This window comes from Bubalus kerabau, chromosome 8 (assembly GCF_029407905.1).
Source record: "Bubalus kerabau isolate K-KA32 ecotype Philippines breed swamp buffalo chromosome 8, PCC_UOA_SB_1v2, whole genome shotgun sequence".
Classification (NCBI taxonomy): Eukaryota; Metazoa; Chordata; class Mammalia; order Artiodactyla; family Bovidae; genus Bubalus; species Bubalus kerabau.
Window position 1 is genome coordinate 56,713,570 of NC_073631.1, and position 13,149 is coordinate 56,726,718.

Sequence of the window (13,149 nt, forward strand, 5' to 3'; positions counted from 1 at the left end):
GCCCTGCTTTACTGTTTAGTTCTTAGAGATATTTCATTTTAGAATAAGACATCTGAAGGTATCTGGGGTCTTTTGTTACCTTCAGGAATAACAAGAGACCTCACAGGTGTTTGTTACCACCTTAGAAACCTGCGAATCATAACTGTTGTTAGATTCTGAAAAAAGCCCACAAACCAAAAGTGATCACTGTGTAAGAGACAATCACAATTAATTTATAGAAGTTGGAATTTTGATCTTAACTTTTAGAGCTTTTGCTTGTGATAGTAAGTCAGTGAAGAGTAGACCACATTAAGGTCCTCCGTGGTGGGTCAATCAGTAAAGAATCTGCCTGCAATACAGAAGACCCAGGTTCAATCCTTGGTTTGGGAGGATCCCCTGAAGAAGGAAATGGCAACCCACTCCAGTATTCTTGCCTGGGAAATCCTGTGGACAGAGAAGCCTGGGGAGGCTACAGTCCATGGGGTCACAGAGAGTCTGACATGACTTATAGCAACTAAATCACCACCACCAGACCACATTAAAACACAAATTTACTTAAAATACATTTTAAAGTTAAGCTACTGGATTCTGCAGTAATTTCCTTACTCATCTTTCCCACACTTTTCTTCTCTTTAGCTGTGTGTTTACTTGCTTGGGCCCCCCTGATAGCTCAGTTGGGAAAGAATCCACCTGCAGTGCAGGAGACCTGTGTTCAATCCCTGGGTTGGGAAGATCCCCTGGAGAAGGGAAAGGCTACCCACTCCAGTATTCTGGCCTAGAGAATTCCATGGACTGTATAGACCATGGAGTTGCAAACAGTCAGATATGACTGGGTGACTTTCACTCACTTGTTTATGTTCTGTTTTATTTCCTGTCCTATACTATGTGTAAAAGTTACAATTAAATTCAATTAAGGGCCTTATCAATCTAAATTATAAGAAGCTATTAATTTCCATCAACTTGTGGGCTAAACACAAATCAGGAATTTGGAACTCAGATTCATAAATGTCTGCTGGGTCAGTGTCTTCCATTCAAATGCAATTAATACTTCTGGAATGAAGGAGGAGTGGGGACTTGAGTTAGAAGCTTTTTGAGTAACTTTTATAGGGTAACTTGGTATGAAAGTGAAAGAAAGTGAAGTCGCTCAGTCGTGTCTGACTCTTTGCAACCCCATGGACTGTAGACTCTGTAGCCATCTAACCAGGGTCCTCTGTCCATGGGATTTTCCAGGCAAGAATACTGGAGTGGGTTGCCATTTCCTTCTCCAGGGGATCTTCCCAATCCAGGGATTGAACCTGCATCTCCCACATTGGGGGCATATGCTTTACCATCTGAGCCACCAGGAAAGCCCAAATTGGTATGAAGACATGATTAGAAAGCAATTATCAATGATCCTCCCATAAAGAGTGGAGTCACCTACATTAACAATTCAGTAAATGCTTCTCTGGTTGCTCAATTCTCATGCTTTGATAATGGATGTGTATTTACATAATCCGAACTCTAGATCTAAACACTAAATATCATTTCTTTAAATGATATGCTGGCTTGTCAATAAGGTTATCATTATTACCTTCTTAAATCTGCAAACTTTCCCTCTCTCCTGGATCCTTTCCATCCAAATATAAACAGAAACCTTTTCCATCTTAAAACCTCTTTGGACATTGGCCTTTCTAGAGCTATTGTTATTAGTGTGTTTTATCACATTCCACAACCCGTATCATTCTGACTTCTCTACAAAAATGGCTCTTAATTAGATCACGAAATGACATCCACATAGTTAAATTCAATAGAATCATTTCAATTCTCGTCTGACTGAGGTGTCACAATAGCTGGTGCAAGCTTCTCCCTTGACTCAAAGCATTTATTCCCTGGTATCCAGGACACCACCCTCTCCAGTTTGTTTCTTCTCTCACCTTTCCTGTCCACTCCTCTTGGCTCGATCATCTTCCTCCTCTTTTTGTTTTCTGACCTCTCCCCTAGGCTATCTTATCAGTGCCATAGCCACACTCTGACATCACTTTTAGAGAAAAGTCTGAACTTTCTATATGGCATTGTCTCCCCAGTGCTCAAGCTAAACCCACTCTCCCATTCCACCAAGCTGGCTGGCCTCCAGTGATCCCTGAGTCACTCAGTTCTCAGTCATCTGACCTTTGCTCTTAAATCTCTACTTAAGAAATCCCATCCAGATGCATGGTTTCAAATATCTCCTCTAAGAGAACTAATAGAAATTAGTGTGCTTGCTTTTAACTCCTTCTCTGAAGTTCCAGTTATATATTTCCAAATGTTCTTGGATTGTATGTCATTATTTGAAATTGAACAGGTCTACAATTCATCTCATGGTCAGCCTCAAACTATATTCAGCTACTCTTCATGATTTCTTAAATTTCAGTTCCCTTTCTGAACTAACTGAACTAGACAATGAATGACAGTCCTGATTAAAATGCATTAATCTGACTGCTACTCTAGTTCTGGGCCAGGACTCCTCGATACAATCCTGAAACCCTAAAGAAAACCTTCACTGCCCACACATGGCCTGACTCTTGAGGTTGAAAATGGACTGTAATCCAGGATAAGCCTGGCTGCTGCACTTACCTGCTACTGTTTCACCTAATGAAATCATCATCTAAACTTACCATCATCAAAGAAAAAATTAAAACCCTGATATATTAATAGGGTTATTAGGTTATTCAGTTCTTCTGTCCACTTAGCCTATTATTCTTTCCACTAAGCTGGGTTTCTAAATAGCCTCTTCACTCAGCTACCCCACACCCCAATGCTTCCCGGCCACTCTATCTGTATCTCCATTGTTTTATTTCCTCCTCACCCACCTTCTGTGTGAGTGCTAAGCTAATTCAAATTCTTAGAGCAGTGGTCTAAGCTTGTGTACAAAACCAAACATCATAGGTGGAGTCCACACACAGTAGATAGCTGTCTATCTCTTCTTTCAGGTGTCAACTAGTATAAAAGAAGTTTCGAGGTGTTTCTGTTTCAAATCTCAAATTATATACTTTAGAACCTTGTAAAATCTTTGCCTTTCATCAAATGGATGGATATAACTTACTACAGATCATAGATTACAAAGTGATTTTCCTAAACTCAAAAGGAAGTGTATTTAAATATTTACCTTCAGCCCTAAAGTAACACCACTTATAATCTGATAGATGATTTTTTAAAGAACAGTTGATTTAATATTTCAAGTAAATAAGCAATGATTTATATGTACAGAATAATTTATACTTTGACATAGTCAACGCTGATCATACCTGTTCTCCACACACACATTCACACATCCTTCTCTTTGTATTACCGTTTCAATTAGCTTGCTGGGTGAGAAAAGAAAATTATTAAAATCCTATTTTCCAATGGACTGGCAAATATTGCATCAGAAAGCAGAATTCTAAACCTTTCTCCCACACAATTATTCTGACATGGAATGGAAGGCACTGTGCCTGAGAAAACAAAACAAAACATCATCCTAGCACATTAAGTATTTTGAGGAACACAGCAATATATCTTGCCAAAGTCACAGAAAATTTGTTTCTGGAGGCTCAGGTTATAATGTTATAGTCAGATCATGAAGTCCTATTATTATCCTTTCACTAAAGTACTAGTACTTCTCGAAGTTTTGTGTTTTTTTTTTTTTGGCCTCTTTTAGCTCAAATATTTGCACTCCCTTCAATCTCCCCATTTCATCTCCCTTGAGGATTGCAGTGATTTCCGAGATATCAACTATGACGTCTGTGAAATGTTGAAGAGTAAGTGCCTGCGTTCTCCAATTTATGTCCCTTACTTGCTTCATCATTTACTAAATAGTTATGATAAGTCACATACCAGGCTCTGTGCTTGAAGCTAAAAGATGGATAAAACCAAGTCTTTGCCTTCAGTAAGATTACATTTTAGTGCAGAAAGAGTTAAACTCCAGTCTCATTTTGTATCTGGAAGACACTGTGGGGACCCAAAAGAAGAGTAATCAGCTCAAAATTGGGGCATCAGGAGATGATGCTTGAGTTCTGAAAAAAATATGGAGAGGTCATGAAGGCGAAGTAAGTTATAAGAAATATAAGGAAGAGAAGTGGCAGAGTCAGTCAGCTATGTTGTTAAATGTGTGTGCTTGCAGTTGAAGGCACAATTTCAAGTGCAAGGAGAGAAGAGGAAGTGGTGAGGTCAAGGAAAGATATTTTTACCAGTGATTCTCAAGGAAGGAGGGGGTGGAACCTATTTGAATCACCTAGTGGGCTTTTCAAACTGACCTGCTCAATTGTGTACATCTCCTTTGAAGCCTGTGTGCCCCACCCAGACTGCCTCCCAGAGTCATGGCTGTCCTCCTCCTACTCACGATCCGATGCAGGGGGAGATACACTGAAAAGGGGAGAAAGAAAAGTCTAAACACAAGACAGAGAAAAGTCATAAAGGTAAGAAGTCAAGAGGCTAGTTTAAAGACAAGCAGAGGGTACCAGTAAAATGGGAGAGGACTGGGCTGAAGTCCATCCAAAGCTTTCCTGAAGAACTTGTTAGCATCCCCAGTTCACCAAGTCTATAACTAAGTCCTCATTTTATCTATGGTAATAGTTCATTACTAAAATACAAAAAGATCATAAAGGTGATCAGAGTACAGATGCTTACTATATAGCAGTATTCTGGGTTTACATAATTGCAACTATGGAATTTCTGTATCATGGAGAGAAAAGAAATATAATGTTTCAAAAAAAATATGCAATGGGCATAAAATGATACCCTTCAGAGAAATCATAAGTATCGGGCTACATTAGCACAACAGGGCTTCCCAGGCTGCCTATGGACTGATCCTTTCCAGTCTCACCTCTCCTAATTTGACTCCTCAGCAGCAAAGTACTTAATGGTTCTCTGAACAAAACACCTTATTTCACAGGCCCCCTTCAGTCTTTTTGAATGCCTCTTTCAACTGCCTTTCCTTCTGTTAACCTTCAGGTCTCCATCCAGGCATTACCTTGTCTAGAAAGCTGACATTGCTGACCCTTCCTTCCCTGTGTGCTCCTTCATGACGATGATGATAACAGCATCCAAGTACTTCATCCAGGCCAGGCTCTGTTATAACTGAAACTGAATGCAATAGCAACTCAAACACTCTTCCAACCATCCTATGATATAGGTGACTAATTATATCCCTATTTTACAGTAAGCCACTGAGGTACAAAGAGGTTAAGTTATCTACTCAAGGACACATCATGGGCCACTAGTAAAGCCAATGTTTGAACTGAGCAGACTGGCTCTAGAGTTTGTGCTCTGACCACTAGGCTATGTGGCCTCTCTGATTTAAAATAAGACTGATCCTCAGTACTGCCATGCATATGACGCTCCTGACTCTTGTTCAACAGTTATACTCAATGAACTGCTGGGACTAGATATGCAATTTCTCTGTAAGTACTTAATCTATGTTTCAGTATGAAAGTGAAAAGTGTAACCCTATGGACAGTAGCCTGCCAGGCTCCTTTGTCTGTGGTATTTTCCAGGCAACGTACTGGAGTGGGTTGCCATGTCCTTCTCCAGGGGAATCTTCCCAAACCAGGGATTGAACCTCGGTTTCCTATACTGCAGGCAGATTTCTCTCTCTCTTTTTTTTTTAACCATTTGAGCCACAAGAGAAGCCCACTATGAAATATGTTAAATAGCAAATATCACTAAAAAGTATAAAATCTCCTCAAAATATCTTTGTTGAAACTTAGTTTTTACAAAATCATAATAGCATCATTGGCACACGTGTTAGGATTTACTATTCCTATGATAAGGAAAAAATCATATTAGAGTCTAATGAAAGCTCTTAGCAATTTGAATATTATATGATACTAAATTATACTATAATTATTTCAAAGGTCAAGAATCTTAAACATGTCTTAAAAAATCTCTACCTGGGTGATGCAATCAAGAAATTGAAGTAATGTATGTATGAATATTTAATTATACAAACAAGTAGGAATCTACTAATTTAATAATATTAAAATAAAATATACAGTATTTCCCCACATGGGTATTTTTTTTTCCTCTATTGCATAAAAGGAACTTTTTAAAAGAACATATTTTAAATGAGTATGAGCACATATTTTACTTTCCAGTGCTAGTTTCATGGAGGTGGTTTGGAATAAAACATTGCATCACTTATTAACAATGAAGCTATTGTACTGGGCATGACTGTAAATTTAAGAAAAACATTTCGACTCAGACCCAGTCAAGCTTCTTCAGGAACTTACAGTCTAGCAGGGAAGGAAAATGGACACAGAACATAGGTATGAAAATTGCTTTTAAAATTTTAGTTGGAAGAGTTTAAAGAAGGCAAATGTATACTAATCAATCACAAGATCCTTGCCTGACCCACAGCTGGGATGATATCAACATCCCATGTGATGTTGGAAAGGCCAGTAAATTACCTTTCTTCAGAGAACTTTAAGGCAACGTAACACAGTAGTGTCGAGGCTAGACCATGGAGCCAGAATGATCTAGGTGTGAATCTCATTTCTATCATGCACTAATTGAGTTTGGTGCATTCACTTAGTGTCTGTGGCCTCAGTTCTCTCATTTATAACTAGATAATTGCATACAGTTCATAGAATTACAGTGCTGTTGGGAGGATTAAATGACTTCATGTGCATGAAGCAGGTAGAAAAGTTATGTAGATTAGAATAATCTATGGTACAAATCTTCATAACTGAATCAACATAGCTTAAAAAGAGAACTCTGATGGAACCCATGTCTATTTGTCCTGAAGCCTTAAATAATCCACATTAAAGACATATGAAAAGATGTCACCAACTCACTGATGCAATTGTTGAGGCTGAGTCAATCCTTACCTCTGTATAAGCAATGGGCTCACATCATAGCAGTGTTTTCCAAACTGTCATCAAAGCAGCCCTTAATGAAACACTATGAAATAGCTATACATTTAATTTCATCATCTGAACCAGAAAAATGCCTCTCTGGTTATCACTGTTGTTTATGTGCAATACAAAAATCATAACCACAAACACTGTTTATCCAGAAAAAAAGCACATTGCCAGACCAGGCAAGGTTAGGTATTTTTGTGATTTTCAGCAAATACCATTTTGCTACTTGTTTGCTCATTTTGCTGTAAGAATAGGCATTAACAATGTAAACTTAAATTTTTTTTTTTTTTAATTTCTATTCATTTTTAATAGTATCACAAATCAGGCCTCTTCAAGACCTACTGTTCTCACATATAGGCCTCCAGAAATCCAAATGCTGTCACTGTTTAAAAAAACTCTTTACAGACTTGGAAGCAACCTCAGTGTCTATTGACAGATGAATGGATAAAGATGATGCTGTACATATATACAAAGGACTATTACTCAACAATAAAAAATAAAGAATGAAATTATGGTATTCACAGAAACATAAATGGACCTAGAGATTCTCATACTATGTGAAGTCAGTCAGAAAGACAAATATCATGATACTGTTTATTATGTGGAAGCTCAGAAAAGGATAGAAATTAACTTTATTTACAGAATAGAAATAGACTCACAGACTTTGAAAACAAACTTATGAACGTGGAAAGGAGGTGGGGGAAGGATAAATTAGGAAATTGGGATTAACATATGCACACTATATAAAAACAAGTAAATAGCACACAGAACTATACTCAATATCTTACAATATCCTATAATAGATAAAAAGGTAAAAAAGAATATGTACATGTTTAACTGAATCTCTTTGCTATACACCTGAAACTAACACAACCCTGTAAATCAATTATATGTCAATAAACTGAACTAAATTTAAATTAAAAACAAAATTTCTGCCATTGTTTTATTCCACAGACATTAGATTTCTGCTTACCATGATTCACATATTTTATACACCAAAAGACCTGCTCTGAAAACAAAGTGGCTCTGCTATAAAGCAAGCACCACAGAATCTTGGAACTGAAACTAACTTCTTTTTCAGTTTCTAACCAAAGCATTTTCTTTAAAAAAAAAAAAAAAAAAAAGTCCCAGAGAACAAACTTACTTTTAAAACTGAAGGCCAGAAGAAACAACAAAATTTGAGGGTACAACCTTAAATAGCAGCAAAAAGCAGGACAATGTCTATCTTTGAGAAAATATGAAATAGGACAATGGAATTTTCATCTTAATTCAAGTAATCACAAAGAAAGGTACTATCAGGTTAAATTGTATAGCAAAGCAGTGAAATAAGTGGGCAGGACACAGTAAAATATACTTAGACAATTCCATTGGTGTTTGCTGTTCCTCATTCCCCTAATCCAATATGGAACAGATTTTGTGATAAGAGAAGGTTTACAAGGGACTTCCCTTATCCACACCTTTATCCACCCTTATCCACAGCAGCCATAAGGATGGGTGGGTGAGAGGGGAAGAGGAACATGAGAAGGGAAAAGCAGGAAGAGGAGAGAGGGATAGAGAGCAGAATTTTATTTCATTTATGTACTATTCCCTGGAGAAGGAAATGGCAACCCACTCCAGTACTCTTGCCTCGAAAATCCCATGGACGGAGGAGCCTGGGAGGCTGCAGTCCGTGGGGTCGCAAAGAGTCGGACATGACTGAGCCACTTCACTTCACTTCACTATGTACTATTGGTTTTCCTCTTCCTTCATGTGTTAGTTACAAAGCTGCATTCTTCCATTAGAAATAAATTCAGAGATGGTATTAAAAATAAGCAAAAATGTATAAAACTCCATAAGCTATTTCAAGTTGGATTGCCACGCAAATATTACCATTCTTTAAAATCAGTAAATATCAAATGGAAAATTAGAGGTTAGGAGCACAATAGGAAAAGTCAAATGTATAAAACAAGTAGATTTCAATTGCATTCAATTATTTCACCCAATCACCTAGAAGCAAAGATCCTCTAAAGAAAATTGCATTGCCTTCCCAACTCCTTAGAGAGCCAGTTTAGTTAACAGCCTACCTATGCTTCAGAGATGACCATGCAGCTTACATGTCAAACTCATTTTAAAGTGTCAATCATGTCCTTTTCAATCTAATTAGTTTGGAAAGTAGTGTCACTGACCTGGAACTATGCAGACCATTTATTATCATATCATTTGATCAACCTAACACTTTACCTTAGTTGAGTTTGAGACACCTGTAGCCAAAATGTAATATCCTTTCTCCCACTCATGACTAGTAACTCTCGATACAATTTCCTATTTACAACTCAATTTATCTCGATGAATAAGCATGGCCAACTTCACAGAAGCATCCCCAGAATTTCCTTTATTTAAAATTTCATGATAATTTAAATAGAAAGGCGAATAAGAAAAATATTTGTATTATATATATGTAAAATATATATATATACACACACACACACGTGTGTGTGTGTGTGTATAAGATTTGAGTTTTTGATACCAATGAACTACTAAAAGGAGAAGAGAAAGAGCAGAGGAACATGCATATATGCTGAGAGAAATTTGGGACCTTGAACTTGAGGGAAAGTGACTTTTTAACATAAATTCACAAGTCATTTTTATAAAAGGAGTTTGTAGGTTATAAACCCAATGCCATCAGATGGGCTTGTGTTATAATAAAGGAAAACTTTTCCTGCTTCATAGTATTTCATTAATGAGGTAATTGCTAATTCTTGAGAGGTCAGAGAACACAGCCCAGTGCCTCTAAGGGAGGATCTAGAGGATCTAGAGATCCAAGCTCAGACCACCATGAGCTTGGAACAAGGCAGAGCTGGGCGAGGGGCGCTGCCCTTGACAGCACTGGTAACTGGAAGATGCTAGCCAGTCAAGCACGAGTTCACCTAGCCCTTTCTCTGTCAAGAGCATGACAATTACCAAATTTTTGCTTTAGTTTTGCCTAGTTAAAAACTGAAAAATACAAGCAGGTATCTCTGAATCAGCGATTTACATACTGAATCAGGGACTGAAAAAATACATACAGTCATATTCCACCAAAACATGGTATTCATATTTTTAAATGTGGTTTAAAAAGAAGTATAGCAGCTATATTTAAAGTTATGACTGTTCACTCCAGAAGACAATCTAAAAGCAGGATGTCAGCTGCCAATGCTTCCGTTATAGCCTGGGCTTTCCTTTGGGGAAGTTGCATTTTACCAAAATTCCTGTTTGGAGGCAAAGTAACATGCTTCATACATTTGCTTGATCAAATGATTCTTAGTGAATATGATTTTACATCTGGTCAAGTAACACATGCATATGCATCACACTTACCTTCAGGTGAAGAGCCCGTCTTTTGGGAAAAGACAGCATTTACTTTACTCTTCTTACTGATGTCACTGTTTACAGACAAGCTGGAGTGAATTTTTCTATGCATTTTTTGAGAAACGGGTGCTGAAAGTCTTCGATTCTCTGCAGATACATGTTTGGCCCCGTGGTGGATTCCATTGCCATTGCTCAGACTTGGGTGGCCATTCTTTATCTTGCTTATTTCCTCCTCACTTTCCTGTGCTGCAGTTTGAAGCTGAGGCAAGCGCTGAGGTTGGGCTAAGTGAAAAAAAGAAAAACAGGAAATATTTATCCAGTTAAAAAAATGAGTATTTGAAAATAATCAAAATCCAATCAGTAACAGACTTTTTTGGGTTTCATCCATGATCCTAACGGGGGATGGGGGAGGGACACGCAAATGAATACAGAGAAAGCATAATTAGGAAAAGAGAAATGGAAAGGGTTCATCAAGAGTAGCTTTACATAAGGGACACAAAAAGAGAGGAGAAAACGGTGCTTCTTTTTTCTTTAAGTAAATTTAAGTTGGAAATCTGCAAAAGGTAATTCAAAACTCATTCAACAGCTAAGTCCCAGGTCCTATTTTGGGTGCTACAGACACTGCAGTATTATCTGAGTATCCCTGATAATGATAAACTACTCAACTGCCTTTTGAAAGGAACAATGAATTCAAGCATCAAAGCTGGATAAGACAGTGTGTTGTATTCTTTTCTTTTTAATAAGAAAATCTTTTCCATATATATATATATATTTTTTTTTAATTTTAAAATAAACCATTTATGGAAACTTAGGAATAGAAGAGAACTTCCTTAATCTGATAGAACACATTTATCAAAATTTAAAGTCAGTCCTGCAGAAGTGCTCCCGTTTGGTCAGGACCAAGGAAAGAATGCCCACCTTTACCCTCTTACGTGACACTCTGCTGGCAAAAGGAATGAACACCGAAAAGAAAAACATGTCTGAGTCCTGGAAAGGAAGAAACATTTTTGAGATGGATACATAATTGAATATTCCAGGGGAAATCTAAGAGACTATACAGTCTGAAAAACTAAGAATTTAGTAAGATGTATACATGATAAACTATATTAAATTCAGTGAAGTTCCATAAGGCAACAGTAAGCAACTAGCAAAGATGCAAGAACTGAACTCTTTACAGAAACTACAAAAGAAAAACAAGCCAACAAACAAACAAACAAAAAAAGCCTGTAAGTATCTAGGAATTAAGCTAGGAAAAAGGGGGAAGAGACTCGATGGCAAAACTGACCAAACATAACTGACATTAAAAAAAACACAAACTAACAAATGAAAAGATTATAAGTATGTTAATTCTGGTAATATGGTAATTATCCCCAATTTATGTAATGCAATTCCCATAAAAATTCTAAAAGGCTTATTTGTGGAACCTGACAAACAGATCAAAAATTTTATAAGTAAGAGTAGTCAAGAATCACTAAGGAAATTTTAAGGAAGAAAAACAGGATTGTGGGATTTGACTTAGATAAAAAGTCTTACCTTGAAACTACAGTAACTAAAGTAAAAAGTGAAAGTGAAGTCGCTCAGTCACGTCGGACTCTTTGCGACCCCCATGGACTGTAGCCTACCAGGCTCCTCCTTCCATGGAATTTTCCAGGCAAGAGTACTGGAGTGGGTTGCCATTTCCTTCTCCAGGGGATCTTCCCTACCCAGGGATCGAACCCAGGTCTCCCACATTGCAGGCCATCTGAGCCACCAGGGAAGCCCAAATCATATAAATGGTTCATATATATCACTCAAATTTTTTTTTCTTTTTCGGCCACACGGCATGTGGGATTCTTGGTTCCCCAATCAGGGATTGAATGCACACCTGCTGTGAAAGTCTTGGAGTCTTTAACCACTGGACCACCAGTGACAGTGGGCTTTCCCAGTGGCTCAGCAGATTGCTTGCCAATGCAGGAATGGTGAGTTCAATCTCTGGGTCAGGAAGATCCACTGGAGGAGGAAATGGCAACCCACTCCAGTATTCTTGCCTGGAGAATCCCATGGACAGAGGATCCTGGTGGGCTACAGTCCTTGGGGTTGCAGAGTCAGATATGACTGAATACGCACGCACACACAGACTGAGACAGTATGGCATTGGTCCAGACACAGACATAAACCAATGGAACAGGAGAGCAAGTCACCAAAATACTTGTGTATGCAAATGCATCTATCTCTGATACGAAGACATTTCAGATGTTTTCAATGTTTATAAATGAAGAATTTAAAAGAAAAATATAAAAATATTTTATTAGCATGACACTAAAAATGAACAACTAATTTCTTTGGACAATAAATCATAAAACAAGCACAGTGATGAGTGATCATCTATGCTGCCCAGCATTTCTAAAGACCCTCATAGATTTTGATAACTTCCTCTAACTCATCCCTACAGTCCTCGAGTTAGAGGGCACATATGTAATTTACATTCTACCAAGCAGAAGCGCAACTCACATGCAGAACTATGGATGCAAGATGGCAGCCACACCCAGATGGTAGAGCCTCTCAGCACAGACAGTAAAGAAGGCATGTGTAAATCTCGGCAGTGGGTGCAGTGTCTGGTGACCACTTCCTAGCAGATCAGTGGGCAAAGCATGCAGTAATAGTAAGTTTTTTCATTAGGAAAGCACCCATTTGGTGGGCATGATCCTTGGCTGTAAAATTCCTGGGAGAGTCTATATGCAACTGATAAATATTTTCTATTTAAATTAGCTAAAATGGATTCTGGTTTTTGAAGCTCAGAGTCCTGATCTCCCCACCAAATGTTATCTATTTACATTGGTTAAGTAATGAATTCTTAAAATCAACATTTATCTTGCTGGTATAGGTCCTACGCAGAGTTATCAATCATAGAATTTCAGCAAAAAAATAGCAACAGCAAAAACCATTTGGTGTCAAATTTTACTATTTTATCATTTCTTGGAATTTCAAAATACGAAGCAGCTGTTTTAAT

At 37.8% G+C, this 13,149-nt stretch overlaps 2 protein-coding genes across 17 annotated transcripts in view; one reads left to right on the forward strand and one right to left on the reverse strand.

Annotated features, from left to right (window-relative positions):
* LOC129659174 (uncharacterized) overlaps positions 1-13,149 on the forward strand; it is a 480,433-nt gene that overhangs the window by 408,098 nt on the left and 59,186 nt on the right. For 4 of the 11 annotated variants that reach the window (XR_008717843.1, XR_008717844.1, XR_008717829.1 and 1 more), the window contains 2 exons: positions 3,635-3,734; positions 4,259-4,391. The exons of 5 other annotated variants lie outside the window; for them this stretch is intronic. Coding sequence is in view for 2 of the 6 variants with exons in the window: in XM_055590323.1 (XP_055446298.1) it covers positions 3,635-3,734 (100 nt within the window). In the remaining 4 variants the exon portion in view is untranslated. The remainder of the gene's footprint in view (positions 1-3,634; positions 3,735-4,258; positions 4,392-13,149) is intronic. 2 more of the 11 variants (XM_055590323.1, XM_055590322.1) reach the window with 1 other exon arrangement.
* The window catches only part of MDFIC (MyoD family inhibitor domain containing), a 323,251-nt gene that overhangs the window by 25,351 nt on the left and 284,751 nt on the right, over positions 1-13,149 (reverse strand). For all 6 annotated transcript variants that reach the window (XM_055590331.1, XM_055590330.1, XM_055590328.1 and 3 more), the window contains one exon: positions 10,170-10,442. In XM_055590331.1, the coding sequence (XP_055446306.1) occupies positions 10,170-10,442 (273 nt within the window). The remainder of the gene's footprint in view (positions 1-10,169; positions 10,443-13,149) is intronic.